General features: G+C 42.9%; 2 protein-coding genes across 3 annotated transcripts in view; both read left to right on the top strand.

Moving 5' to 3' along the window:
* The window catches only part of kcnip4a (potassium voltage-gated channel interacting protein 4a), a 219,032-nt gene that overhangs the window by 72,974 nt on the left and 119,716 nt on the right, over nt 1-26,342 (top strand). The window contains exon 1 of one of the 2 annotated variants that reach the window (XM_048236403.1): nt 14,226-14,724. The exons of the other annotated variant lie outside the window; for it this stretch is intronic. Within the exon in view, the coding sequence (XP_048092360.1) occupies nt 14,637-14,724 (88 nt within the window). The 5' untranslated portion in view covers nt 14,226-14,636. Of the gene's footprint in view, nt 1-14,225; nt 14,725-26,342 lie in introns of those variants that run through there. 2 annotated transcript variants of the gene reach the window in all.
* The window catches only part of LOC125289905 (retinitis pigmentosa 1-like 1 protein), a 31,403-nt gene continuing 28,377 nt past the window's right edge, over nt 23,317-26,342 (top strand). The window contains exon 1 of the mRNA XM_048237010.1: nt 23,317-23,369. Within this exon, the coding sequence (XP_048092967.1) occupies nt 23,317-23,369 (53 nt within the window). The remainder of the gene's footprint in view (nt 23,370-26,342) is intronic.

The following is a 26,342-nucleotide window of genomic DNA, read 5'->3' as shown; positions in this document are numbered from 1 at the left end:
ACTCATTCACTCCTCAGCACTCATGACCCCCCACCACACACACCTACATGACTTTTAGCACTTTTACACACGTCAAACGTCACACGTCAAAACACACACACACACACACACACATATCTGACTTTCTCCAACTTTTGCACATCTCCATAGAACTTTTTATTTATTATTTTTGATTTCTCCTCCATCTATCTACCCATGTGCTTGATTGCCTAGCCTTTCTGCCCCCCCCCCCATCCCCAACACACACACAAAAAACACACACACTTACATCATCACTGTCATCACCTCACATACATACAGCACACTGCTTGCTACAGTAAGCCTCCTCTACTTGCTGCACACTGCCCCCCCCTACACACACACTGCACATTGTTTTCAGGATCTTCTCCAACACACATCCTCTACATACTTACAGCACACTGCCCCCACCTACACACAGTCACTGCTCCACACACATCCTCTCCCAGCACACTGCCCCCACACACACATCTTCACTGTCATCACTCACATACATCATACATACAGTACTCTGCTTACAATAGTAAGTCCCTTCACCATACTTGCAGTACACTGCCCCCCCTCTCCCCTACATACACAGCACATTATTTCATCAGGAAGCTTCTCCAACACACATCCCCAACATACTTACAGCACACTGACCCCAATACACAGCACCTTGTCTCATGAGGAAGCTTCTCCAACACACATATTGCACACTGCCCTCTCCCCACATACACAGCACACTATCCCATCTCCCCTGTCATCCCCCCAACACACACACCAAGACCCCTGGCAGTTGGGTTAGCCCCTTGAGCCGTGGATCTGCCCAAGGTTTCTTCCTTGGTAAGGGAGTTTTTCCTTGTCCCTGTTGCTCTTGGGTGCTCCTTGTTGGTGCCCCCCCAATCCCAATCCTCCCCCACCTTTCTTATGCAGCCCTTGCCACTGAATCTACTAAACCCCTCTTCTACCCATAAATGCACAAATAGGCTGACACCAGACATAATTTCACTGCATTTCTTACTTCCAGTAACTATATGCATGTGACAATAAACTTCCTTGTATCCTTGTATGCTGTGGGCTTTAATTAGCGCATTTCGGGTAGCCTATCCTACATCTGGGCAATAATTATTGAACAAATTGCAGTCTACATGCCATGACAAACATTACCAGTAGTACTGACCGAATTTTAAATAGATTTTTTGCAAGTTATGGTCATGTTATACTAGCGTGAACATTGCGTTTTCATCACGTTAGCACACTATGATCAGTCCTTATGTCTCGTCAACATTCACTGATAAAGAAAGGTTCACTTTATCCCAGAAAACCACACTCATTTCACTTAGGTTATAAGCCTAAAATAAAACTGAAGAGATGAACTTGGCACTAATCATGTAGTGGTCTTTTCTATACCCTATTTGTTAACCTGTCGTTCTTTGAACTCTTTAAAAATGCTTAGCCAAGTTCTATGCGTAGCTTAGGCTACTTACTGTTGAATGACTTTGAAACATATTTTACAAACAGGCCTCTGTGTACCTGATGGCTTGCCTTCACTATCCGCGATGTGTCCGAAATAGTTCCAGTGTGTGTGTGTGTGTGAGATGGTGTCAGGCTGTACTGTGTGTGTGTGTGTGTGTGTGAGTGAGTGAGATGGTGTCAGGCTGTACATGTGTGTGTGTGTACATCGTACACCTCTGGGCCTCTGTGTACCTGATGCCTTGCCTTCACTATCCGCAATGTGTCCGAAATAGTTCCAGATTTCACTTCAGCATTTGTTTTATCCACAAGCCGAATCCATGTCGACTTGTGTTGGCTGCCCACTCACTCACTCAGAGCTGCCTGCTTGACACGCCCACTTGCCTAGATGCGTGCAAGGAGGAGAGCAGCAGTTCACACAGACACAGAACGTTATTATTTTAACAAAGTATCGATTCTAAAATTGTCGGAAATCGTATTGTTTTTTGTGTGATACCTTTCTAGTATCGATACACCGTGCAACGGTACTTACGTGTGTGTTGTGTTCTGGAATTCTGTGTGCTTGATGCAGATGTCTGTGTGAAGTGCAACCTTTGGTGTGCTCTGTGTGTGTGTGTGTGTGTGTGTGTGTATGTGACTGAGTGTGTGTGTGTTGGTCTCCAGGCCTTAAGTGCCACTGTTTATTTCCTGGTTAGGATCAATAAAAGTGTCAGGACTGTGGGGCAGCCTGCTCATAAGGAGGAGAGAGAAATCTGTCTCTGGAGTGTGTGTGCGCGTGTGTGTGTGTGTCTCATAAAGATTTAGTTCTCCTGCAGGCATTTTACATTCTTCCCTTGTGTATAGTACCAGTGCTGATATTACCTGACACACACACACTCATACACATTCACACACACACACTCACATAACCAGTGCTGATATTAGTCCCAACTCTCAACAGTCATCACAAGAGCCTGATCTTATGAATTTTCCATCACACACACACAAAGATGGATGTCTCCTAGCTCTAGTGTGTGTGTGTGTATGTGAATTCATGTATGTGTGTGTGTGTGAGAGAGAGAAAGAGAGGGCACTATCTTCACGACAGAAAACGGAATTATGAAAAGGCAAAGTGCAAGTAGCTTTGTGGGCTGATCTCGGGCGCTGTTGCTATTTTACTGGCGGGATATTTGACTGTTGCGCCCGACGCAAATCTAAAATGGGGCGGTCTGAAGTAGCTACATTAATCATGGGTGTGGTTTGGGCGTAATGTGCAATAAACCAATCAGAGCGTCATCTCACATTCCCTTTAACAACAGGCACGCTTGTTCCATAGCTGATTGCTATTATGGTGGTGTATTTGCCAGGCGCAGCCAGGAAGCGTTCACAGCGCTATAATCACTGTTCAGTTGGGAACAGTTAGCTATTGATTTTTCCTCTTGACAAAATGTAATACAGAAATGTGACACAGACATACTTTACGATGTATCGATGTACTTGTACGAACCTCACTGAATCATGAGGTTATGAATGCATGGTGATATTTTTGCAATGTAATCTAACATTACCTCACTATAGACAATGCAGATCAAAGTCAAAGTCAGCTTTATTGTCAATTTCTTCACATGTTCCAGACATACAAAGAGATCGAAATTACGTTTCTCACTATCCCACGGTGAAGACAAGACATATTTTACCAATTTTAAGTCCACAGACAAACATAACATTCAAGTAAACAAAAAAGTAAGTAAATAAGAGGGCACATATAATAATGAAAAAATAAGAGCAGCAAAATTTTGTTGAAATTGTGCATAGACAGTCAATAAAAAAACTAGTGCAAAGTCAGGCCAATAAGAGGCTTGGGTAGTTCTGTTTGACCTGAGTAATAAAGAAAGTGGCATAGTGGTGCAAGTTATGTAAGAGCAGCAGAAGTGTTGTGTTTTCAGGACAACAACACCAAGTTGTAAAGTGTACAAGTGTGCAAGTGTTCAAGTGTGCAAGTGGAGTAGTGCAGGCGCCATTGTGGGTCCAATGTCCAGGATGTTATGTAGCTGAGGGGGGGGGAGGAGGGGGAGAGAGTTCAGCATCCTTACAGCTTGGTGTATGAAGCCGTTGGTGAGTCTGGTAGTGGGAGCGCAGGCTTCTGTACCTCTTCCCAGAGGGCAGTAGATCAAACAGATTGTGAGCGGGTGACTTGCATCACTCACAATTTTGGTCGCCCTCTATGGGTGAGGTGGGTGGTGTAAATGTCCTTCAGGGAGGGGGGAGTGAAGCACCAATGATCCTTCCAGCTGTGTTCACTATGCGCCGCAGGGCTTTCCTGTTGTATTCAGTGCAGCTTCCGCCCCACACAGCGATACAGCTGGAGAGGATGCTCTCAATGGTGCCCCTCGGGTAGAATGTGGTCATGATGGCTGGTGGAGCACTTGCTCGCCTGAGTTTCCGCGAGGAAGTACAGGCGGCGCTGAGCCTCTTCGCCAGTGATGCAGTGTTGGTGGTCCAGGAGAGGTCTTCACTGATGTGCACCCCAGGAATTTGGTGCTGCTCGCCTCTCCACCACAGCACCGGCCGATGGTCAGTGGCAGGTGTTGGGTGTGACCTCTCCGGAAGTCAACAACAATCTCTTTGGTCTTGCTGGACGCTCAGCAGGAGGTTGTTGTCCCTGCACCACGGGTCAGATGGTCGACCTCCAACCTGTATTGAGTCTCGTCGCCCTTGGTGATGAGACCCACCAGAGTTGTGTCGCCAGCAAATTTCACTATGTGATTGTTGCTGTAGGTTGCAGTGCAGTCATGCGTCAGCAGGGTGAAGAGCAGCCGGACTGAGCACGCAGCCTTGGGGCCCCCAGTGCTCAGTGTGATGCTGCTTGAGGTATTGTTGCCAACACGCACTACTTGGGGCCTCTGACAGAGGAAGTCCAGTAGCCAGTTGCAGAGGTAGGTACTGAGTCCCAGTTTGTCGAAGTTTGCAGATGAGTTGTTGTGGTATTATGGTGTTGAATGCAGAACTGAAGTCTATAAACAGCAATCTCACATATGAGTCTCTTTTTTCCAGGTGGGTGAGGGCTGGGTGGAGGGCAGAGCAGATTGCATCCTCTGTAGACCGCTTGGCTCGGTATGCAAACTGGAAGGGGTCCAGGGTGGGGGAGAATGGCTTTGATATGTGACATGACAAGCCGCCAAAGCACTTCATGATGATGGGTGTCAGTGCCACAGGGCGGTAGTCATTGAAGCAGGATGGAGCAGTTTTCTTCGCACAGGTATGATGGTGGCAGCTTTGAAACATGATGGGACGATGGCTTGCTTCAGGAAGTGTTAAAGATGTCTGTGAAGACATCCTTAAGCCCCCTCTGCGCAGTCCTTCAGCCATCGACCTGGGATGTTGTCTGGACCTGTTGCCTTACGGGTGTTGATAGCAGCAAGTGTCCTCTTCACGCTGTCGGGCAGAGAGGCACAGGGGCTGCTCATGTAGAGGGGGATGGGTCTTCTGTGGGCAGGTGCTGTTTTGTGCTTCCGCTTGAAAGCAAAGAAGCGGTTCAGGTTGTTGAGCAGAGGGATGTTGCTCTCACAGCTCTGTGGCGCGGGCTTGTAGTCCGTGAGGGGCCTGAAATGCCCTGCCATAGGCTTTGTGAGTTCCTGCTGTCTTTGAAGTGGGTGGTTATCTTTTATGTATTTATGTATTAATGTAGCTACTTCAGTCAGATAAGCTCTCCTCTCCCGTGCTGCTGCTGGGGCATTTGGGTTAAATGGCATCAGCATGCAGTTCAACATCACGTCTCCTTAAAGGAACTGTATGTAAGAAATGTATTTCAATTAATCATAAAATGGCCCTGATATGTCACTAGACATTAAAAAATCATGTTCACTTCAAATACTTATATCACTGACAACAGTAGTCTGGCCAGGATATTGTCTTTTAAAAAGTGAGGTTGCAGCCCTCAACTGATGTTGATGTTGTGTTTTGTCATGTCATGTTGTGTTTTGGCCTGATGCGCCACCCTCTACCTATCCACTAATCACAAAGTCAGTTGTGTTTTGGCGTCCGGGTTGGCAACCTCGAGTCGGGGGAGGGGATACACCGCTCTACAGTATTTTGAAAGTGATTGCAGTACCAGTTTTGGCCACAATCTTACATATGGTTCCTTTTAAGTCCTCTAATATTTCCTAATTTATGTCATCAACACATCCGTGATTCGTGGAAATGTGTACGCTAGATTTATACCTATTTTTTCACATCTTAATGGGCACCACACTGATTTCCCTCGTTTGGTAATATTTTCCCTTGTAATTATGTATGGTTATCAGAAATGGGAACTCCGTCGTATAGATGAGAGGAGCGAAGTGTGCGTTGTGCAACTCAACAACGAGAAACAGTTCCCAAGTTGACCTAACTTTCCAACTCTGCACAGTATCCCATTAACTGCATGACAGTAGGCTATTTACAATATTTATTTTATGTACAGTAGAGTTTGTAAACATGTTATCATCAACTTAATGCACTCACAACTTTTGTTTGAGCAGGAGAGAGAATAACAGTGAATGGACGCAGCAACTACAGAAATTGTAGCCAAGGCTACTTGCTGCTTTCTTTTACTATCTATGGTTGCTGGTTAACAGCACATAATAAGCTGATTTAAGCTAATTCTCTAACTCAAGACTTCAAGGCCATCATGGATGGACATGTAAAGATATTGCTTGTAGATGTTAGGCTACTAAATTTTCAGGTGACCAATGCACGAACAAAACCGGGAAACGGACAAATATTATCAAGGCTTTGAATGTTTCCGTCTGTGCACAGGGTGTCTGTAGATCGGTGTGCAACGCATTTATTCCTGCAGGCCTGTGGCCATGCATGCGCCCAAATAGCATCTGAATTTGCGCCACAGACTTTAGACCAGGGAGTTTTCTGAAACTGCAAAATATCAACAGGGAACGCTTTATGCCGAACACCCGTCTTTTTCGCTGAACCGCCCCTGTATAATCGAATTCCCTAATTTACAGACATGTACCTGTGGAGGGAAAATTCCAATATACACTGACTGCAAAATAGGAAAGACAAAAGCGCGAGTATACAAAGTCAATTGCGCTGGAGTGCAAGATAGAGCCCAGAGAGTTAATGTGTGTGTGTTTGGGTGTGTGTGTGTGAGTGAGTTAATGTGTGTGTGAGATTTAATGTGTGTGTGTGTAAGGATGGTGTATTTGCAAGTTTCAATGACATATGCGAAAAATGTAATCTCTCCTGCTCAAATCATTTTAGATATCTACAGATTCGCCACTTTATTCGTAGTAATACAACAGATTTTCCAAATGAACCAGATCCATCTCTCTTGGAGGATATCTTGGAAATGTCTTCTAATTTAATGGGACTTATTTCCAGAATTTATAACATCATCACTTCCCATGGTGACAATATTGTGGATAAGATTAGAGCAAAGTGGGATGCTGAACTAGGAGAGACAATACCAGATAGTATATGGATGGAAGCGGTGCGTAGGGTTAATGGGACTACATCATGTGCGTAGGGTTAATGGGACTACATCATGTGCTCGTCTGAGCTTAATCCAGTTTAAAGTTTTACATAGGATGCATTTTTCTAAAGCTAAATTGGCAGAAATATTCACAGGCATGGATGGCAGTTGTAGCAGGTGTCATAGCGCTCCAGCAACTTTGACCCACATGTTCTGGTCATGCCCATGCTTGGATCAAATTTGGTTAGGGGTCTACAAAACGTTATCTGAAGTTATAGAAATATAATGTGAACCCAATGTGTATACCTCAATTTTTGGAGCCGTGCCAAGTGACCATGTAGGACTTGCTAGGTATAAAGATTAGTGCTGTCAAACGATTAAAACGATTTTTAATCACGATTAATTGCTGAATTCCTATAGTTAATCACAATTAATCACATATTTTATCATATGATTAAAATTCTATTATTTTGCATTTCTGAACTTTCCAGGAGTCCATATTAACAATAAAGCAATTATTGTGTATCTTGATTGGGATTCAAATGAAAGCAAAGCAAGTTACTTTATTAACTGAACTTTAAGACGTAGGTCTATTTGATTATTTCAAATCAAATTTCAAAAGATGTGCAGCAGACCTGAGGCAACACAATATTCTTCAGAAATCTAGCTGATATAAACTGAAATAAATGCTACTGCAGAAGTGCATGCACAAAATGTAGGCCTACACACATTATAAAGGGCATAACAAACAGAAAATATTATATTCATACTATATTCATTATCTTTGAGTTCAGTTGAAAATAAGGAAGTTTTCAACATGAGTGCATTGCCATTTTATAGGCCTACAGTCTATGGTGCACTGTCACTTGCCACACACATCAACGCCGAAGTTTTTAACAGGCAAACACTGGATGATCTATGTATGGAGCAGCGACCAAATATAACTGAATCGTGATTTACACGGCTGCAAAGTGCGATGCTGGTGTGTGGAGTTGTATTGAAAAGAATGGAATCTAATGTAAATGAATGTCGAAAGCAGAGTGCATCGCAAATAGTAGCAGCCAAAGAGGAATGTTGATAACAGAACAAGTGACGGTGAAAAATCTTTGGCGGCACACAACTAATGCGTCAGCCTAGGCTACTACTCTTTGGACGGCTCGTTAGCCCAAACAAGTGTGTGCAGCATGCCTTTACGTAGCCTACTAACGGCGCATCATCATAAAGATACATTTGATCTGCATCACGCCCCATTTTAGCGGAAAACACATTAACATTATACCATTGAAAGACAGCTAGTAATCACACGTTGACGTTACATCTAGTTATTAATTCACAGGACATTCAATCATTTTACTAACACGGCAGTTATGAAGAATTGTGTTTATGTAACTTACTCATGTCGAAACGATGTACATTACCAACCTTATTCGTTTGCAATACCCCATGTATTATACAAATTTAGCATACTTACCATAATATCCCATGCAAAACGGTTAGCTTGCTAGCTAGCTAACTGTGGAACTTCAGTATAACATAGTCAATTATCTCACCTAGTTGTAGGAAATAGGCTACGTTCATATTACAAGTGATAGAATGAATGTGTGACTTATGTTTAGTTGATGTTATGACATGTAAAGTTAAGCTTGCTGAACTTAATTAGTCAGCCAAGGGCAGTTTGACTGTGCCTATCGATACATTCGTGACACTCCTGTTAGTAAACTGGAGAGAGCAAAACATAGGAACATGGTCACATTAATCCCATAAACACACAGATAACTCTTACACCAACCTTATTTTGTGCCTTTTATTCATGTTTGTTTCAAGATTTAGTAAGTTTACTATAAGCACATTTCGCTCTCCACTTTGATGCAGCATAGATTTCCATTATATCAGTCATCTTCCCCCTAACAGGGGGCGTGTATGCAGCACATACAACGTTCTGTTCCATTCGTCAGTGTGTATTGTTTAGTTTCCGGTCTGGCTAGATCGGTGTGGTGTTGTAGGCCTAGTTGTTCTAACGTTACTAGTTGTTGCAACAGCATGTGAAAAAACTACAAAGTTTGTTACACCAAAATGAACGTTAATCTCGCGATAAAAAAAATAACGCCGTTAATAACGCGTTTAACTGACAGGACTAATAAAGATACATTAGCCTTTTCAACTTTGATTGCCAGGCGGCAAATTCTTTTACATTGGAAATCCCCATACCCACCAAAAGTATCTGTATGGCTGACTGATCTTATGATGTATTTGAAATCGGAAAAGATAAAGTATGCACTCAGAGGGTCTAATGACCGTTTTTTATGGTATCTGGAACCCATTAATAACATATAAGTCCCTTCCTGAGAGTCCCTAATGACATGAAAAGCACTGAGATGGCTAAGGCCTAAAGAAGTCTGCAATATTGGTTTTATGTACCACTGGTTTGTTTACTGGATATTGTATGTGTGTGTACAAATTTATTCTGTTTTACTGGATTATGTATAGATATGGTATAAGATGGGCTAAGATAATGTGCGTGTGAGAGTTAATGTGTTTCTCTCTGTATGTGTGAGTTAATGTATGTGTGTGTGTGGGTGAGTTAATGTGTGTGTGTGTGTGTTATGTGTAGATGTGTGTGTATTTCCTGTGACTGTGTGTAGATTTCAGTATGTGTATGTCATGTGACTCACACCATTATGAGGCATATTATGTTGATTTGCAGTTCTGTTGTTGCTGTAACCTGAAGGACTGTAGGTCATTGTCACAGCAGTTAGTGTAAAATGGAGAAATATTGGGACAAATATACACACACACACACCTTATCTGTTCACACTACAATCACATGTATTGTGAAACTAGGCCATTGCTTGTGAAAACTGAGTATGTTTTTAGTTTTTTTTTTACAAACCACATATGCCTAGGACAACACTGTGAGTAAAAAAGAACACAACAAGTCTATTTCACACAGTGTTTTAGTCTGCACCATCCTACGCACGGCACATAAATCTATACCTTCTTCCTCCATCCCCTCATGGTCTTCAGCATTGTGAGCGCAAGCTCATGAGCAGTCAGCTATCTCTTCAGGCTTGCGAGAAGGTCTGTGTAGGTCTTGTCATCCTCCATCTGAAACAAGAGCGAAATCGTACAAATACCTTTATTAATGTAAAAAATAAAATCACAAAACTACAGATTTGTGCATGTATGCACACAAAAGAAGAGGAAGCCTAAACTATTGAAGCATCCACAGAATATGTGATTTCACATCATGTTTTCTATAACTAAATATTGAGGAGTTGTGCTTCATCTATTTCAAGTCACGCCATCTTAGAAAATGTTGAGACAAGCATGTCTGATGTTTGTCATTTAGAAGTTAGCAAGCCAAAATAGTTCACTACAGACTGCACTACAGATAACAACGGAGGAAAGGCAATAAGTTAATCACATTTCTGACAGAATATGTGATTTCACATCTTATTTTCTACAACTAACGCTACATATTGAGAGGAGTAAAAATATCCCTCAACTTATTTCATGTAAGAGAACGAACTTAGAAACGCTGCCCATTGGATTTATTCAGCTTTGGTTTGCTATAATACTGTCTTGCCAATATAATGCTTACCTAACAAGCAAATTGGTACTAGAAAACAAACTTACCTACAGGTTATATACTAACAGGTTTTTAATTCAAAACTGTTAAATGAAAATAACTGACATCAAAAGCAAACGATAATATTGCAAGCAGTTCACAATTATTAGCTAAAGTTACGTGACGATGCACTAGCCCCCCGCTAAGCCATAATGTTGACGCTGATGAGAAAGCATATTACTGTCAAATAACATGATTTAAGGACTTCAAATTAAGGTAAACCCTAACTAGAACCGATGTAAAAACAATATTACCTCAGTTTATCCAGCTGTGTGGTTTCCAGTCGAGGTAAACTCCAACTTAAGTGCAGGTGGCATCCGGCTGTCCACGTCAAATGCACCGACTCAAGTGAAAATATTTTTTTCAAGACATTTCTTCAAGTATCCAAAACATTTCACAGCTACCATAAACCCCTTTAACCAATCATATCAAATTGAAGCTTATGTTTGTCAGCATTACGGGGAAGATTTCAGAAATAAAATCAGTCATTGGACAGCTGAGATATTAGACGATTGGCCATCGTTACTTTTGTAACGAAATTAGAACGGTCGGGCTCGTAAGGGTTAAACACACACACACACATCTACATACACACAGTGTGTGTGTGTTTGTGTGAGTGTTTGTGTGAGTGTGAGTGTGTGTGTGTGTGTGTGTTTGTGTGTGTGTGTGTGTGAGTGTGCGTGTGTGTGTGTGTGTTTGAGTTTTGTGCAGTGCAGGGGAGCTCTTGCTTGCTTTTGGGTTCTCTGTGTGTGTGTGTGACCCAGTACAGCTGCCATAAATAGCCCTCATCTGCCGCATTCTGATACATATGCACAGACATTTACACACACACACACACTCTCTCACACACACACACACATTTACACACACACATATCAGTGCAAGCCAGGCCACTTCACACATCTTTCATTGTCTATGCCACTGCTCTGGGCTGACACACACACACACACACACATATTGCCAGTGCTGTATTGGGTGGGACACCAGAGCCCACAACATGCCACATAAGAGAGATTACGGAGGGAAGAGATGTGGAAGAAAGGAGGGAGCAAGACAAGACGAGTCTGTTCACAACATTGTTGAGAATGCTAACGCTATATGTTTGCTCCTGTTGTGAATGCTAACGCTATATGTTTGCTCCTGTTGAGAATGCTAACGCTATATGTTTGCTCCTGTTGTGAATGCTAACGCTATATGTTTGCTCCTGTTGTGAATGCTAACACTATACACCAATCCGCCGCGAACTTTATGGGCGCTGCCATCTTGCCTGCCGCCATTACTGCGTGCCTGCGGAGTGTGACGGTGTGACACTTGCCAGTGCCTTCTAATGGCTTTTCAATGAAAGCATCCTGTCAGAGAATATCAAATAGGAGACCCTGCTCATGAAAAAATGTCAGGTGAAAGGGAACATTGGGTAGATGTCAGGCAGTGGCCAAAACTTACCAATGAAGGTAATTTATTTACAACATAATGTATTAAGACGTGTATTCATTAATGACAACAATAAGCCGAATGCTATCATTAAGAGCTGTGTTGCTAATATCACTAGCTTCAGAAGTTGCAAATAACTATTAGCCACGACCACTTGTAGCAGTAAAATACATGTTCTTACAGGTATTCAGGATTATTTTATTAATCGTATGTATTTCATCCACTTTTAACGCACATCTTAGTCCTCGACAAGGAACTCTGTGTAATCCGTAAGCCTGTAAACATGGGCACTCAATGTGCAACAAAGGTTTGTGAATTTCACAAACGGTTTAATTCTAGTTCTGTATATTCCTACTGTTGTTAAAACAGCCGACCACACAACACGCTTTTCCTGGCATCACTGGACAGCATACGTACTAAATAAAAATTAAGAAAAAGAAGAAGATTTCGCATCTACAGCTAACGTCTGCTACAGCCGCCTACAGGACCAACACATTACTTCGCTACTTCCTTAGCAGCAAGGCACGCAGTAATGGCGGCGCTGCTTTACTTCCGTGTTTCGCCGGATTTGTGTATACTCCTGTTGAGAATGCTAACGCTATATGTTTGGTCCTGTTGAGAATGCTAACGCTATATGTTTGGTCCTGTTGTGAATGCTAACGCTATATGTTTGCTCCTGTTGAGAATGCTAACGCTATATGTTTGCTCCTGTTGTGAATGCTAACGCTATATGTTTGCTCCTGTTGAGAATGCTAACGCTATATGTTTGGTCCTGTTGAGAATGCTAACGCTATATGTTTGGTCCTGTTGTGAATGCTAACGCTATATGTTTGCTCCTGTTGTGAATGCTAACGCTATATGTTTGCTCCTGTCCCATCTGGCGACTCATAAACGTTTCTGTGCCAGTGCGGTCAATAAAACGTCAAAAGTACTCTTCATCAGTCCGTCCGTCAGTGGGCCAGTGGTGTGTGTGTGTGTTTGCTCCTGTCCCATCTGGCGACTCATAAACGTTTCTGTGCCAGTGCGGTCAATAAAACGTCAAAAGTACTCTTCATCAGTCCGTCCGTCAGTGGGCCAGTGGTGTGTGTGTGTGTGTGTGTGTGTGAGAGGCGTAGCTGCATCATAATCACCGGTCATCACTCTTTCTTTCTCTCTATCACTCTTCCGCTCTTTCCCTCTTTCTCTCACTCTACCTTTTCAATTTTACGCTCTCTCCTTCTGTCCCTCTCTATTCATCACTCCATCTCTCCTTCTGTCCCTCTCTATTCATCAATCTCTCCTTCTGTCATTCACTCTTTCTTTTCTCTCATCACTCTTCCGGGCTTTCCTCTCACTCTACCTTTTCAATTTTACGCTCTCTCCTTCTGTCCCTCTCTATTCATCACTCCATCTCTCCTTCTGTCCCTCTCTATTCATCACTCCATCTCTCCTTCTGTCCCTCTCTATTCATCACTCTATCTCTCTCCTTCTGTCCCTCTCTATTCATCACTCCATCTCTCCTTCTGTCCTCCCTTCATCACTCCATCTCTCTCCTTTTCTCTCCTCTCTTCATCACTCCCTCTCTCTCCTTCTGTCCCCTCTTCATCACTCCATCTCTCTCCTTCTGTCCTTCTCTCTTCATCACTCCATCTCTCTCCTTTTCTCTGCTCTCCCTTCATCATTTCATTTCTCTCTCTCTCTCTCCCTGTTCCCTCTCTTCTTGCCCATTGATAAATTCAGCTGCAGTATCAGGAATGGTAACTACTCTTCTGTCCACTCTCTCTCTCCTCCTCCCTCTTTCTCTCCTCCCTCTATCTATCACTCTTTCCTTTCCTCTCCTCCTCTCTCTAGATCTCCCTCCCCCATGGCAACCGTTATCGAGTGTGAAACGTCTACAGATGGTTCCGTAGAGAGGGAGGCTTGTGTGTGTGTGTGTATGTTACTGTGTGTGTGTGTGTGTGTGTGTGTGAGAGAGATGGAGTACAGTGGTGCTGCACTACGCTACGCTATCTAAGGCAGGCTGGTGTGTGTGTGTGTGTGTGTGTGTGTGTGTGTGTGTGTGTCAGGGGTTTGCGTGAGTGTGTGCTCTTAGACTGCGGGCAGACTCGGAAGCGGAGAAGAGAGAGAGAGAGGGAAAGAGAGAGGGAAAGAGAGAGGGAGAGAGAGAGAGAGAGAGAGGAAGACAGACAGCAGCAGACACTGATACTGAAGAGAGTAAAAGAAAAGGAGAGAGACGAGTGTGTGAGTACACCTCGGATCACACACGTGCACGCAGAATCACTGCAGGAGTCCCAGTCTGACGTCTGATGGTTCACACACCCACATTCTCATGCTGGGACTGCAGCTACACACACACACACACATCGGCTGAGGAGGAGAGTGGAACACACACACGCATCGGTTGAAGAAGACAGAAGGGGAGAGACGAGTGAAGTGGAGGTGTGTGTGTGTGTGTGTGCGCGCATCTGGAGTCCCGAGGACCGTACCAGCGGAGCAGGCGTACTTGTGCCGTCCTGTGGAACACTGACAAGCACTCTGGACGGAACACTGACCGGCGTTCTGGACAGAACACTGACGCACGCTCTGGACGGAACACTGACCAGCGCTCTGGACGGAGCACTGACGCACGCTCTGGACGGAACACTGACGCACGCTCTGGACGTTCAGCGGAACGCAGACATGAGCGGCTGCAGGAGGAAATGCAAGAGGGAGATCCTCAAGTTCGCCCAGTACTTCTTCAGACTGGTCACTGGGACACTACACGCAGGTGTGTGTGTGTGTGTGTGTGTGTGTAAAAGTTTGTACAGTACTTCTTCAGACTGGTCACTGGGACACTACACGCAGGTGTGTGTGTGTGTAAAAGTTTGTACAGTACTTCTTCAGACTGGTCACTGGGACACTACACGCAGGTGTGTGTGTGTGTGTGTAAAAGTTTGTACAGTAACTCTTCAGGCGGTCGACTGTTTTGCCTGTTTCGCTGGGATGAGAAAGTGTGTGTGTGTGTGTGCGCGTGTGTGTGTGGTTGTGTGTGTGTGTGTTTATATGTGTTTGCGCTTAATTATTATATGTATTGGGATTGATGGAAGCGTGATTAACAGGATAATGATTCTCTGTGTGTTTTTGTGTCTGTGTATATGTGTATGGGAGAGAGTGTGTGTGTGTGTGTGGGATGCTGCCATTGAACAGGTGTATGTTTGTGGTTCTACTGTTCTAAATTCCATTGAGCAGGTGTATGTGTGTGGTTTACTGTTCTAAATGCCATTTGAGCAGGTGTATGTGTGTGGTTCTACTGTTCTAAATGCCATTTGAGCAGGTGTATGTGTGTGGTTCTACTGTTCTAAATGCCATTGAGCAGGTGTATGTTTGTGGTTCTAGTGTTCCAGATGCCATTGAGCAGGTGAATGTTTGTGGTTCTACTGTTCCAAATGCCATTGAGCAGGTGTATGTTTGTGGTTCTAGTGTGTTCCAAATGCCATTGAGCAGGTGTATGTTTGTGGTTCTAGTGTTCCAGATGCCATTGAGCAGGTGTATGTGTGTGGTTCTACTGTTCCAAATGCCATTGAGCAGGTGTATGTTTGTGGTTCTATTGTTCTAAATGCCATTGAGCAGGTGTATGTTTGTGGTTCTAGTGATCCAAATGCCATTGAGCAGGTGTATGTTTGTGGTTCTACTGTTCCAGATCCCAAAGGTGTATGCCATTTCCAAAATGCCATTGAGCAGGTGTATGTTTGTGGTTCTATTGTTCTAAATGCCATTGAGCAGGTGTATGTTTGTGGTTCTAGTGTTGAGCAGGTGTATGTTTGTGGTTCTAGTGTTCTAAATGCCATTGAGCAGGTGAATGCCATTTGAATGTTTGTTTCTACTGTTCCAAATGCCATTGAGCAGGTGTATGTTTGTGGTTCTAGTGTTCTAGTGTTCCAAATGCCATTGAGCAGGTGTATGTTTGTGGTTATAGTGTTCCAAATGCCATTGAGCAGGTGTATGTTTGTGGTTCTAGTGTTCCAGATGCCATTGAGCAGGTGTATGTTTGTCGTTCTAGTGTTCTAGTGTTCCAAATGCCATTGAGCAGGTGTATGTTTGTGGTTATAGTGTTCCAAATGCCATTGAGCAGGTGTATGTTTGTGGTTCTAGTGTTCTAGTGTTCCAAATGCCATTGAGCAGGTGTATGTTTGTGGTTCTAGTGTTCTAGTGTTCCAAATGCCATTGAGCAGGTGTATGTTTGTGGTTCTAGTGTTCTAGTGTTCCAAATGCCATTGAGCAGGTGTATGTTTGTGGTTCTAGTGTTCCAAATGGAATCCTTGTCTTGTTTCATGTCTTTGGAAATGGTGTGTTGATGTCTTCTTGCTACAAGGTCTTTGTCTGTAAATGTGTACACATAACTGCATACATGCAAACGTGTGTGTGCCTGTGTGTGTGTGTGTGTGTGTGTACACATAACTGCATACATCTGCAAATACATGCAAACGTGTGTGTGAAAGAGAAATGAAGAGAAATTTGTGTGTGTGTGTGTGTGCCTGTGTGTGCCTGTGTGTGTGCGTGTGTGTGTGTGTGTGTGCGTGTGCCTGTGTGTGTGTGTGTGTGTGTGTGTGTGTGTGTGTGTGTGTGCGTGTGTGTGCCTGTGTGTGTGTGTGTGTAAATGTGTCCATGAAGGTGTAAATTGAACTGCTTAATCTCCTTGTCTTGTCACGTTGCACTGTACATTGTACACCCTGAACCTAAATACTGTATGTTACTCATCAGTGTCACACACACACACACAAACACGGATATACACGCACACACACACATGGATTTGCACGCACGCATACACACACACACAGATATACACGCACACACACACACACACACATATGCACGCACACATACACACGCTCGGATATGCACACACAAACACACATTTAATCGGGCACTGGGGTTTAATCATGTGAGGACTGTGTATGTAGCCTTCTGTGTGAACATGTGCCTTTGCAGCACTTCGGACTTGTAACCGGATGGTTGCCGGTTCGAGCCCCGACCAGTAGGCACGGCTGAAGTGCCCTTGAGCAAGGCACCTAACCCCTCACTGCTCCCCGAGCGCCGCTGTTGATGCAGGCAGCTCACTGCGCCAAGATTAGTGTGTGCTTCACCTCACTGTGTGTTCACTGTGTGCTGAGTGTGTTTCACTAATTCACGGATTGGGATAAATGCAGAGACCAGATTTCCCTCACGGGATCAAAAGAGTATATATACTTATATATACTTATACTCTATGTGTACATGTGTGTGTGTGTGTGTGTTAAAGAGAGAGAGAGTGTGTGTGTGTGTGTGTGTGTGTTTGAAGGAGAGTGTGATGATCCTCTTCGGCTTGTGTGCCTGCAGGATTAATTAGATTATTGATATGTACTGGCTGAGATTAAATAGATTACTGGAGATTATATTGGATTCCCCCCAGATTAAACTGTCACAAAAAGAAGCAATTAATGGAGAGAAGAGACTTCATAAGAGAGCAATCAGGTGTGTGTGGTGTGTGTGTGTGTGTGTGGGTTGAGGAGCTCTGATGTTCTGAGTAGGTTCTCTTGGTTCTGCCTGGTTCTTGTTGTGAAATGGTTCTCTTGGTTCTGGTTCCTGCTCTATTTGAACCACACCACTGCAGTGATCGGGCCTGTCAGAACCACTGAGCTGTGAACCAATCAGAACCACTGAGCTCTGAACCAATCAGAACCACTGAGCACTGTTCTGTGGGTGTGTGTGTGTGTGTGTGTGTCGATGTGATCAATTATAAATGTCTCCTGCCCATTGTAGCCTGTGTTCTCCTGACAATCTGAAGATCTGCCTGAATTATGAATAAGTACACAGAGATGAGGTGGACACACACGCACGCACACACACACACACACATATACACGCACGGACGCACGCACGCACACACACACACACACATATATACACGCACGCACGCACACATACATAATGGTAGTTCAGTCACACACACACACACATACATACAGGTAGTTCAATCCACACACACACACACACACATATACATACATGTAGTTGAATCACACACACACACACACAGGCAGTTCAATCATACGCACACATATGTGACCCTGCAAGGCGAAACCAGTCGTTTTGGTAAAATTTACAAAATTAAGTTAATGTGCTCACATGAACGGCCATTGACTTTCCAACGATATGTATATTGAGGGTATTGCAAAAAGTATCGCTAAGATAACCACATCCAAAGTTGCCATGGTTCTCCTGTCACGATACGCCAGAAGAGGAGAAAATCACCTTTTTACCTCATTGAATGCCAAGCTGTTTTCGGGAGCTTTGTCCTAGAGTGCCAGCAATCTATTTAATGTGCATTGTAGCATTCAGCATTGTATGTGTTATAGCTATGAACACATACAGTGGCTCGATTAAAAGGTGAGACTTTAAGCTCTCAGTGGGTGCAAACCGTGTATTTCTACATGCCTCTGTTCCTGAGAAATCCCAAGCTTAACAGTGGCTAGTTTTCATCAAAATCGCTGTTTTTTTCTAGAAGCAAATAAAATGCGTGTTTCTGTGTGTGTGTGTGTGTGTGTTTTTTAAATGCTAGTTAATGTTATTTGGGTTTCTAGGTTGTGCTTCAGTGCCTTAGCTTTTGCCTGCATGTAATCAGAGTCTTGATTGTTTGTAGGGGTGGGGGGGGGCTTATGGCTTCTTGTTTGTACACACACACACACACACCACACCACTCTGGCAGTTTAATCATTTTTTTCATTTGGACTAATGCTGGGAAATAAGAATGTCCTTGCTCTTGAAGGTGTGTGTGTGTGTGTGTGTCTCCTAAGGATCTCCAAGTGTAATTTGGAGGGTTTGAGCAGTTAGATTACGCAATTACACCCTCAGTTAGCTTCCTAATCACCCACACATGCCCAGAAAAAAACAAGAGGCACTGTGTATGTGTGTGAAGATGAATGTGTGTGTGTGTGTGTGTGTGTGTGTGTGAATGTGCGTGTGAACGTGAGTGAACGTTAATGTGTGTGTGAACATGAATGTGTGTGTGTGTGTGTGTGTGAATGTGAATATGTGTGTGAACATGAATGTGTGTGTGTGTGTGTGAGTGAATTTGTGTGTGAATTTGTGTGTGTGTGTGTGTGAACGTGAATATGCGTGTGAACATAAATGTGTGTGTGTGAATGGGAGTATGTGTGTGAAAATGAATGTGTGTGTCTGTGTGAATTTGTATGTGTGTGTGTGTGACCCCACATGGTCCAACGACTGTGGTCACTCTGAGGTTAATTGAGTTGCCTGCAGCTATATTTAAATGTTGCTCCTGTTTCAGCAATGTACGTGTGTGTAGTGTGTGTGTGTGTGTGTGTGTGTGTGTTACGGCCCCCGAAGTTCCTTATTATGTACCGTTATGGTTTTTGGTACACTCTACTGGCTGTGAGTGGTATGGGTGTTGTGTTACCTGTCATTTTTAAGTGTGCTTGCAAAGCAGCACACTTATTGTTCTTCTTAAGTTTTATTATTATTATTTTTCCCGTCTCCCTAATTTTTTGTCAGCCCTAGCGCCTAGGCCCTTTGAGACAGAGACACCGTTCCAACTTTAAAACGTCCTTTCAGTACCGGTGTAAGTTGGTCGCGAAGATGACGTCAGGTGGGCGTGCCGTTCGTCCGCCATATTGGATTGAACAGAAAGCGAAACTAAATTTTCACAGGTCACAAATTTGGTCCGAACGCCACCTAAACTTGGACGTACATTATCCTTGGACCAAGCCTCACAAATGTTAGCGGAAGGATTTTGATTTTTTGAAAGCCGTTTGCCCGTCACAGCCAAACGAAATCGGGCGGCGAAGTTCGAAACAGGAAGTCGTCCATATCTCAGGAACACTGTCACATATCGATACCAAATTTTGTATATGAACTGGGGACTCCAGTGTGAGGGTGCATAGGCAAAAAAAAAAAGAAATATTCCAAAAAGTTTCCATCATTTGGCAAACCACCCACGGGTATTTGGTAACTCACACCATTCACCTTCTATCACAATGCCTTCCATGTATGCTCAATGTCTCAGAGCAGACACTATGTTTCCAGGCAACCTTGCCCAATCATGAAATCCTTGCTCTGCCATGGGATAGTATGGACTTACAAACTGAAATGGCAAGGAGAACAGTAGCTATATATAGCTTACATAATAGAGTTGTTTTCACATTGACGGTATTCAAATTACATTTTTCATTATTGTTACATATCATGATGGGAGAGTATTATTAAAAATGTTACAAGTATGCAAATGCATATGTTTACGGGCATTTAGGTTTTACTGTGTTGTTTTGTTGTAAAGACATGCAAGGCATTCTGGGCCATGTAATGAACAGTGGTCGGCAGCACTCCATAGGCTACGTATTAATATGAATAGGTGTTTCTGTAAACCTAGGGACAATAAACAGCTATCTCTGTTACAAAAACGAGCTGGCAATGTCACGTTAATGTTAAATAGCCTACCTATCTGAACGCTAGGTGGCAACGTTGTATTACATTTCACTAGTGTAGCCTACTTGAAATACGGTGTGAGATTCACAAGTAATGAAGGTGCAAATATTATGTAATTTATCATGGGAAATTATTGGAAATGTTATTTCTTGTTTATTCTTGCAAACCACACACATCCATTCGGAATCACACTTATACATTTAATACTGAAAGACTATCATTTCGTTTATTTGATGTCGCCTAGCAACACAGCCTTCAGAGCAAAGATTCTAGAACAGAGCTTCAGAGAGACACGCTTTTGAGTTTGTGGCCAAGAACCTAAAATATCGGTTTCCATGTGCTGGATGGTGTCGTCCTTTATGAAAGTAAGTGTTTTATACAGTTAACGTTACAGACATAATGAGTCATGTTGTAGTGGTCAACATAAATGTGCCCCTTCTGTTATTAGAATGCTAAGCAGAGATTTAGTATCATTCATTTCTTGTGTGGCTAGCTATAGGGAGGAGATGTATGTTGCTAATTGGGATTTATGTTGTTTAGCCGTAATGCCATGGTCATTTGATATGAGATGCTTGCACTTTCGTAACTTCGTCACGTGTAACTTTAGGACTGCTATTTTTTTACTAACAGTAATTCACAAAGCACTTTAGCCCTAAAAGTACAGTAGCACCCTCGTCTGTGACAGCTTAAGGAACTTGCATTGTAGGCATAACTAAGGGATGCAATAATACCACCAACAACCAAAACTAGCCTACTCATTGTCAACATGTACATGAAATGTAACGTTTCATGTGAATCAAATTAAAATGTTTTCTTTGCAAACGTAGGCATAGGCGTATGGTGACAGATTAATTTAATGCTGCTGTGTGAATCACGGTAAGTGTGAATGAAGTGGCCACTTCTTAATGGGACCCACTGTATGGAAGTGGGATAAGTAAAGTAGAGATGTTTTAAATAAGATAAGGTTAATCAGAATTCTACGATATGCCCGCTTGACAACGGCAGAGATAGAACTGGCCTTTGGCCATAGCAACCATCCATTTAGAACGACTGGCCTTCATAGCAACCAAAGATCTGAGCTGTGTTGCAATGTGAGGCAAAGTATAGAAAGGTGATGAAACATACAGAGACAGGTCAAGAAATATAGTGCAATGTAGACAGTAGTAAACAGTTGATTTACAGACGGTGGTTTAGAGTAATATGAAGTATTCCTTTATTCTGAGATAGGCTACATCAATAGGCTCTCAAAACAACCCCAGGCTCACAAAACAATCCCAAACAGACATAAGGTCTTTATAGAGCAAATCCATATAGATTATTTGTCAAATAAACCAGTAAAACATAATTTGTGGGATGGAATATATAACATTCACACTCATAGCTCATATTTTTTTTTAAATAAATCAGTGAAAAAGTATCCTGACAAACAAGCAGCTTTTTAATGCCTTGGTCATATTTCATCATTTCAATTCCTCTGTAGGTTACCCGATAGCCCAGTTTGAGAGGCGCAAGACGCGTGACATTATTTATTTTTTGCAGCCAATCACTGCTGTCATTTTATTTTATTGATTTGATCTCAGTCATAGAAGCTAAATTCGAAGGCAGGCCAAAGGTAAAATCCAACGAATCGCATTCAACCCGCAAGGCAATAGTTGAATAGAGCTTTTGAGGTATTGCCACTGCTCCAACACTGCTTGGATCAAGCCAGGTTCAGCATAGCGTATGTCACTGTCTGCTCACGTTGGTGACCGGACCAGGGCAAGCACACTTTCGCAGTTCCCGCCGGAAATGCAGTCTAGTCTATGTTTGCTCTCTAACCAGGTGATCCAATTAGCCAGGATGCGGTGCACCTGGCCAGCCTCTTCAAAAGGCACATTCTGGACCTGGTCTGCAGAGCATACCCTGGGTTTTTCTGGCTGGTTACCACTTCGCTGGCCTCCGTTTAAACGTCTTTTGAGAGTTTTTGCCGGTTTTTGAGCCTGCTTTTGCCCTTTTTAGGGAACGTAATTAAACAACCCTTTTGAGCCTTAAACCTAGTTGTGTTTTCCAATTTATGCAACGGCTTTCCTCTGGGGAACCGTAACAGTGTGTGTGAGTGTATGTTACTGTGTGTGTGTGTGAGTGTGAGTGTATGTTACTGTGTGTGTGTGTGTGAGTGTATGTTACTGTGTGTGTGTGTGTGTGACAGTAAAATGTGGCCCATCCATCTTGGTGGGACCCAGTTACTGGGCTTAATGGTTTTTCTGGTTCGCTGCTGTTCAGTGCTAACAAGGACATATCTCTCTACGTCTGCCAGTGTGTGTGTGTCTGTGTGTGTGAGAGTGTGTATAGGTGAGTGTGTGTGTATGTGAGAGAGAGAGAGAGTTTGTGTGTATGTTACTGTGTGAGTGTGTGTGTGAGAGAGAGAGAGAGAGAGAGAATGTGTGTGTGAGAGTGTATAGGTGATTGATGGATGCGGTGGTTGTTGCTATGGGAATGCCTCTGGTTACCGGGGGAAATGTATCCATCTGTGGGTTTCCTGATGTGCAGAGGACCAGCAGGATGGATCGCCATGGTAGCACAGCGCAACAGGCAGTGTCTCCGTGGGAACCGTGGCTGCTTCATACGGGAAATTGAAGCCGTACATCTTCATGACACCCGCGCCACCACATAGTGTCATGCTTTTGCTCTCTCCCTCTCTCTCTCTATCCCTCTCTCTTCCTTTCTCTCTCCCTCTCTCTTTCTCTATCTCTCTCTCTGTCCTCCTCCTCTCCCTCTCTCTCTCTCTCTCTCTCTGTCCACCTCCTCTCCCTCCTCTCTCTCTCTCTCTCTCTCTGTCCACCTCCTCTCCCTATCTCTCTCTCTCTCTCTCTCATGTCCACCTCTCAATTTCAACTCAACTGAATTCATCAGGCAGATGGTCACTGTGGGAACCTGGGAGTTCTACCTGGGGGACCGGAGACAGCGGAGGTGGATGATGGTGTGTGTGTGTGTGTGTGTGTGTTTTGTGTGTTTGTGTGTGTATGCGTGTCTCTGTGTGTATGTGTGTGTATATTATTAAATTATAAAAATTATTATTATATTTACTCTTTTGATGCCGTGAGGGAAATTTGGTCTCTGCATTTATCCCAATCCGTGAATTAGTGAAACACACTCAGCACACAGTGAATACACAGTGAGGTGAATCACACACTAATCCTGGCGCAGTGAGCTGCCTGCACTAACAGCGGCGCTCAGGGAGCAGTGAGGGGTTAGGTGCCTTGCTCAAGGGCACTTCAGCTGTGCCTACTGGTCGGCGTTCGAACCGGCAACCCTCTGGTTACAAGTCCGAAGCGCTAACCAGTAGGCCACGGCTGCCCCAAAGTGTGTGTGTGTGCGTGCGTGTGCAACTCTACATCCAGTAATGTCCACACTCTCTCTCTCTCTATCACACACACACGCTCAGTTTTGAGTTTTAAAAACTTATTTTAAAAGCAGGTGTAATCCAGATATGAGTCAGTCGGAGAAACCTTCAGAAACAACAGCATCAGTTAAATGGTGTCGTTGGCAACAGATCCAGTAAGAAAGAAGGTCCGCACACTTGCTCTCCGTTTATTGTCTTTTATTTGATTTCAATTTATTTGATCCCCACACACATGACGTTTCGAGCCCTTCGGCTCTTCATCAGACTTGAACAGACAAAAGACCATCACCATTTTAAATAGGTCATAGGTCATCTGACCCGTATGTACTGGAGTGCACAATACATACATACATCGTCCACCCCCAATAGTGAACACATTTAGAAAATTACATTTGTATAACAGCAAAATATAAAAACATCCTGTATATCAAGTCTCTGTAGAAAAATATATCTGTAGAAAAATATATAGCTATATAGAAACATAGAAAAATATATATACTTGACATACAGTTTTAACAGGGACCTACATAGCATACAATCATCTAGACAGACCCACTAACAAGATGTATAATTAGCTAGAAAGTGATCTTATCAAGTCGTACAGGGGTTTCTTTTTATCATATACATAAGCAGAACGTTGCACAAACTCCAAATGAAAGGATGATCTCTAGACCTTAGACATTATGGTACCAGTATTACAGGCTATGACACATGTCTTTCTCACATCTCTCAGAAATATCAACATCAACATTAGCCGTCCTTAATCCCACAACAGAATTACAATTAGTATCTCAAATTATCACAAGTATGGTCTTATATTGAACTCTTCATTAAGTCCCCTACGGGTGAGTGTATCCAGTGTAAAAATCCACCATAATTCCCGTTTAAGGAGCAAGTTGTCCATATCCCCACCTCTTCTTGGGCATTTCACAGCTTCTATACCAATGTATCTTAATGAAGCTACATTATGCTTGGCCTCTTTAAAGTGTATAGCAACTGGGCTTTTTTGTCCTGGTTACGGATGGTACAGCGATGTTCAGTGATTCTGGTTTTTAGTGCTCTTGATGTTTCCCACATATGCCAATCCACAAGGACATTTCAATAGGTAAATTACATTTCTAGTGTTGCAGGATATCACACCTCTAATTTTGTAACTCTTTCCTGAATGGGGGTGGTTGAATGTTTGAGTTTTGTGTGTGTAGTTGCACTGCTGGCAATTTCCACATTTGTAATTGCCAGAAGGAATTTGGCTGAGAAAATGTGTTTGAGTAGGTGGGGAGATAGGAGGCAAATCTGCCCTGACCAACATACTCCGGAGATTAGGTGGTCTCTTAAACACTACCCGTGGTGGTTTCTTACACACATCTTTCAATGTGGGATCTGTTTCCATAACATGCCAATGTTTACTTATGACTTTCTGGATATCTGAATTTTTTTTCTTTTTTTCTGTTCAGACAATCAATCTGAGATTTATTTTCAAGAGTGTTATACGCCTCTGTGACCCATTGCTCCTTGTATTTCCTTTGTTTAAAACGGTCCTTTAGTATTTTCGACTGGCTTTGATAATCCTCCTCTGAGCTGCAGATCCTTCTGATTCGATTGAATTGGGAAATGGGCAAGTTCTTTTTCAACGCTGTAGGGTGATATGACTCACCATGTAGCAAGGAATTTTTATCAGAACTTTTTCGGTAGAGGTTAGTTTTTAATATATTGCCTTCTCTCTCAATTCAAATTCAGGTTCTGGTTACTATCATTCATATAATTATGGAATTCTCTTAGAGATGTTGTATCACCTTTCCATATGAAAAAAATGTCATCCAAGTAGCGCTTCCAGTATGATATGTTCTCTAAAAAAGTTTTTTTTGTACTGAAGATCACCTCCTCTTCAAATAGTCCTACGTAGAGGGAGGCAAAACTTGGAGACGTCTTTGATCCCATTGCTACTCCGGATACCTGGAGATAAAAATCAGTGCCAAAACGAAAATAATTAGGTCAACACACATTCTATAAGTTCCAGAATGCATTCAGTTTTTGGAGTCTTAGTCGGTCTCTTTTTCAAAAACATATTAGTGGCCTGTAGACCCCCCACAAATGGGACATTAGTATATAGAGACTCTATATCCATTGTGACCATATGTTGCTGTACGTCTGGTAGCTGAATAGAATGGATCATTTTGATAAAATCCATAGAGTCCTGTACAAAAGCAGGAAGGGAAGTGACCAATGTTTGTAATGTGTGATCCACAAAGGCTGACATTTTCTCAGTTAGGGAGCCAATGGCTGCCACAATTGGTTTTCCTGGTGGTGTGTCGGTACATGTTTTATGTATTTTTGGAAGTGTGTAGAAGACTGGAGTGGTGGGATAATCCACTTTCATATATGCATATTCTTGTTTACTAATATCACCATTCTCCATTAGTTGTTGTAATTTCTGATATATACGTGCTTTAAATTCCGATGTGGGGCCATTATCCAATTTCTTGTAGAATTTGGTCGTTGGCAACAGAACCAGTATCCCTAGCATCAGTTAAATGGTGTCG

This window comes from Alosa alosa, chromosome 24, assembly GCF_017589495.1.
Source record: "Alosa alosa isolate M-15738 ecotype Scorff River chromosome 24, AALO_Geno_1.1, whole genome shotgun sequence".
Classification (NCBI taxonomy): Eukaryota; Metazoa; Chordata; class Actinopteri; order Clupeiformes; family Clupeidae; genus Alosa; species Alosa alosa.
This window is presented reverse-complemented; position numbering and strand designations above follow the sequence as displayed.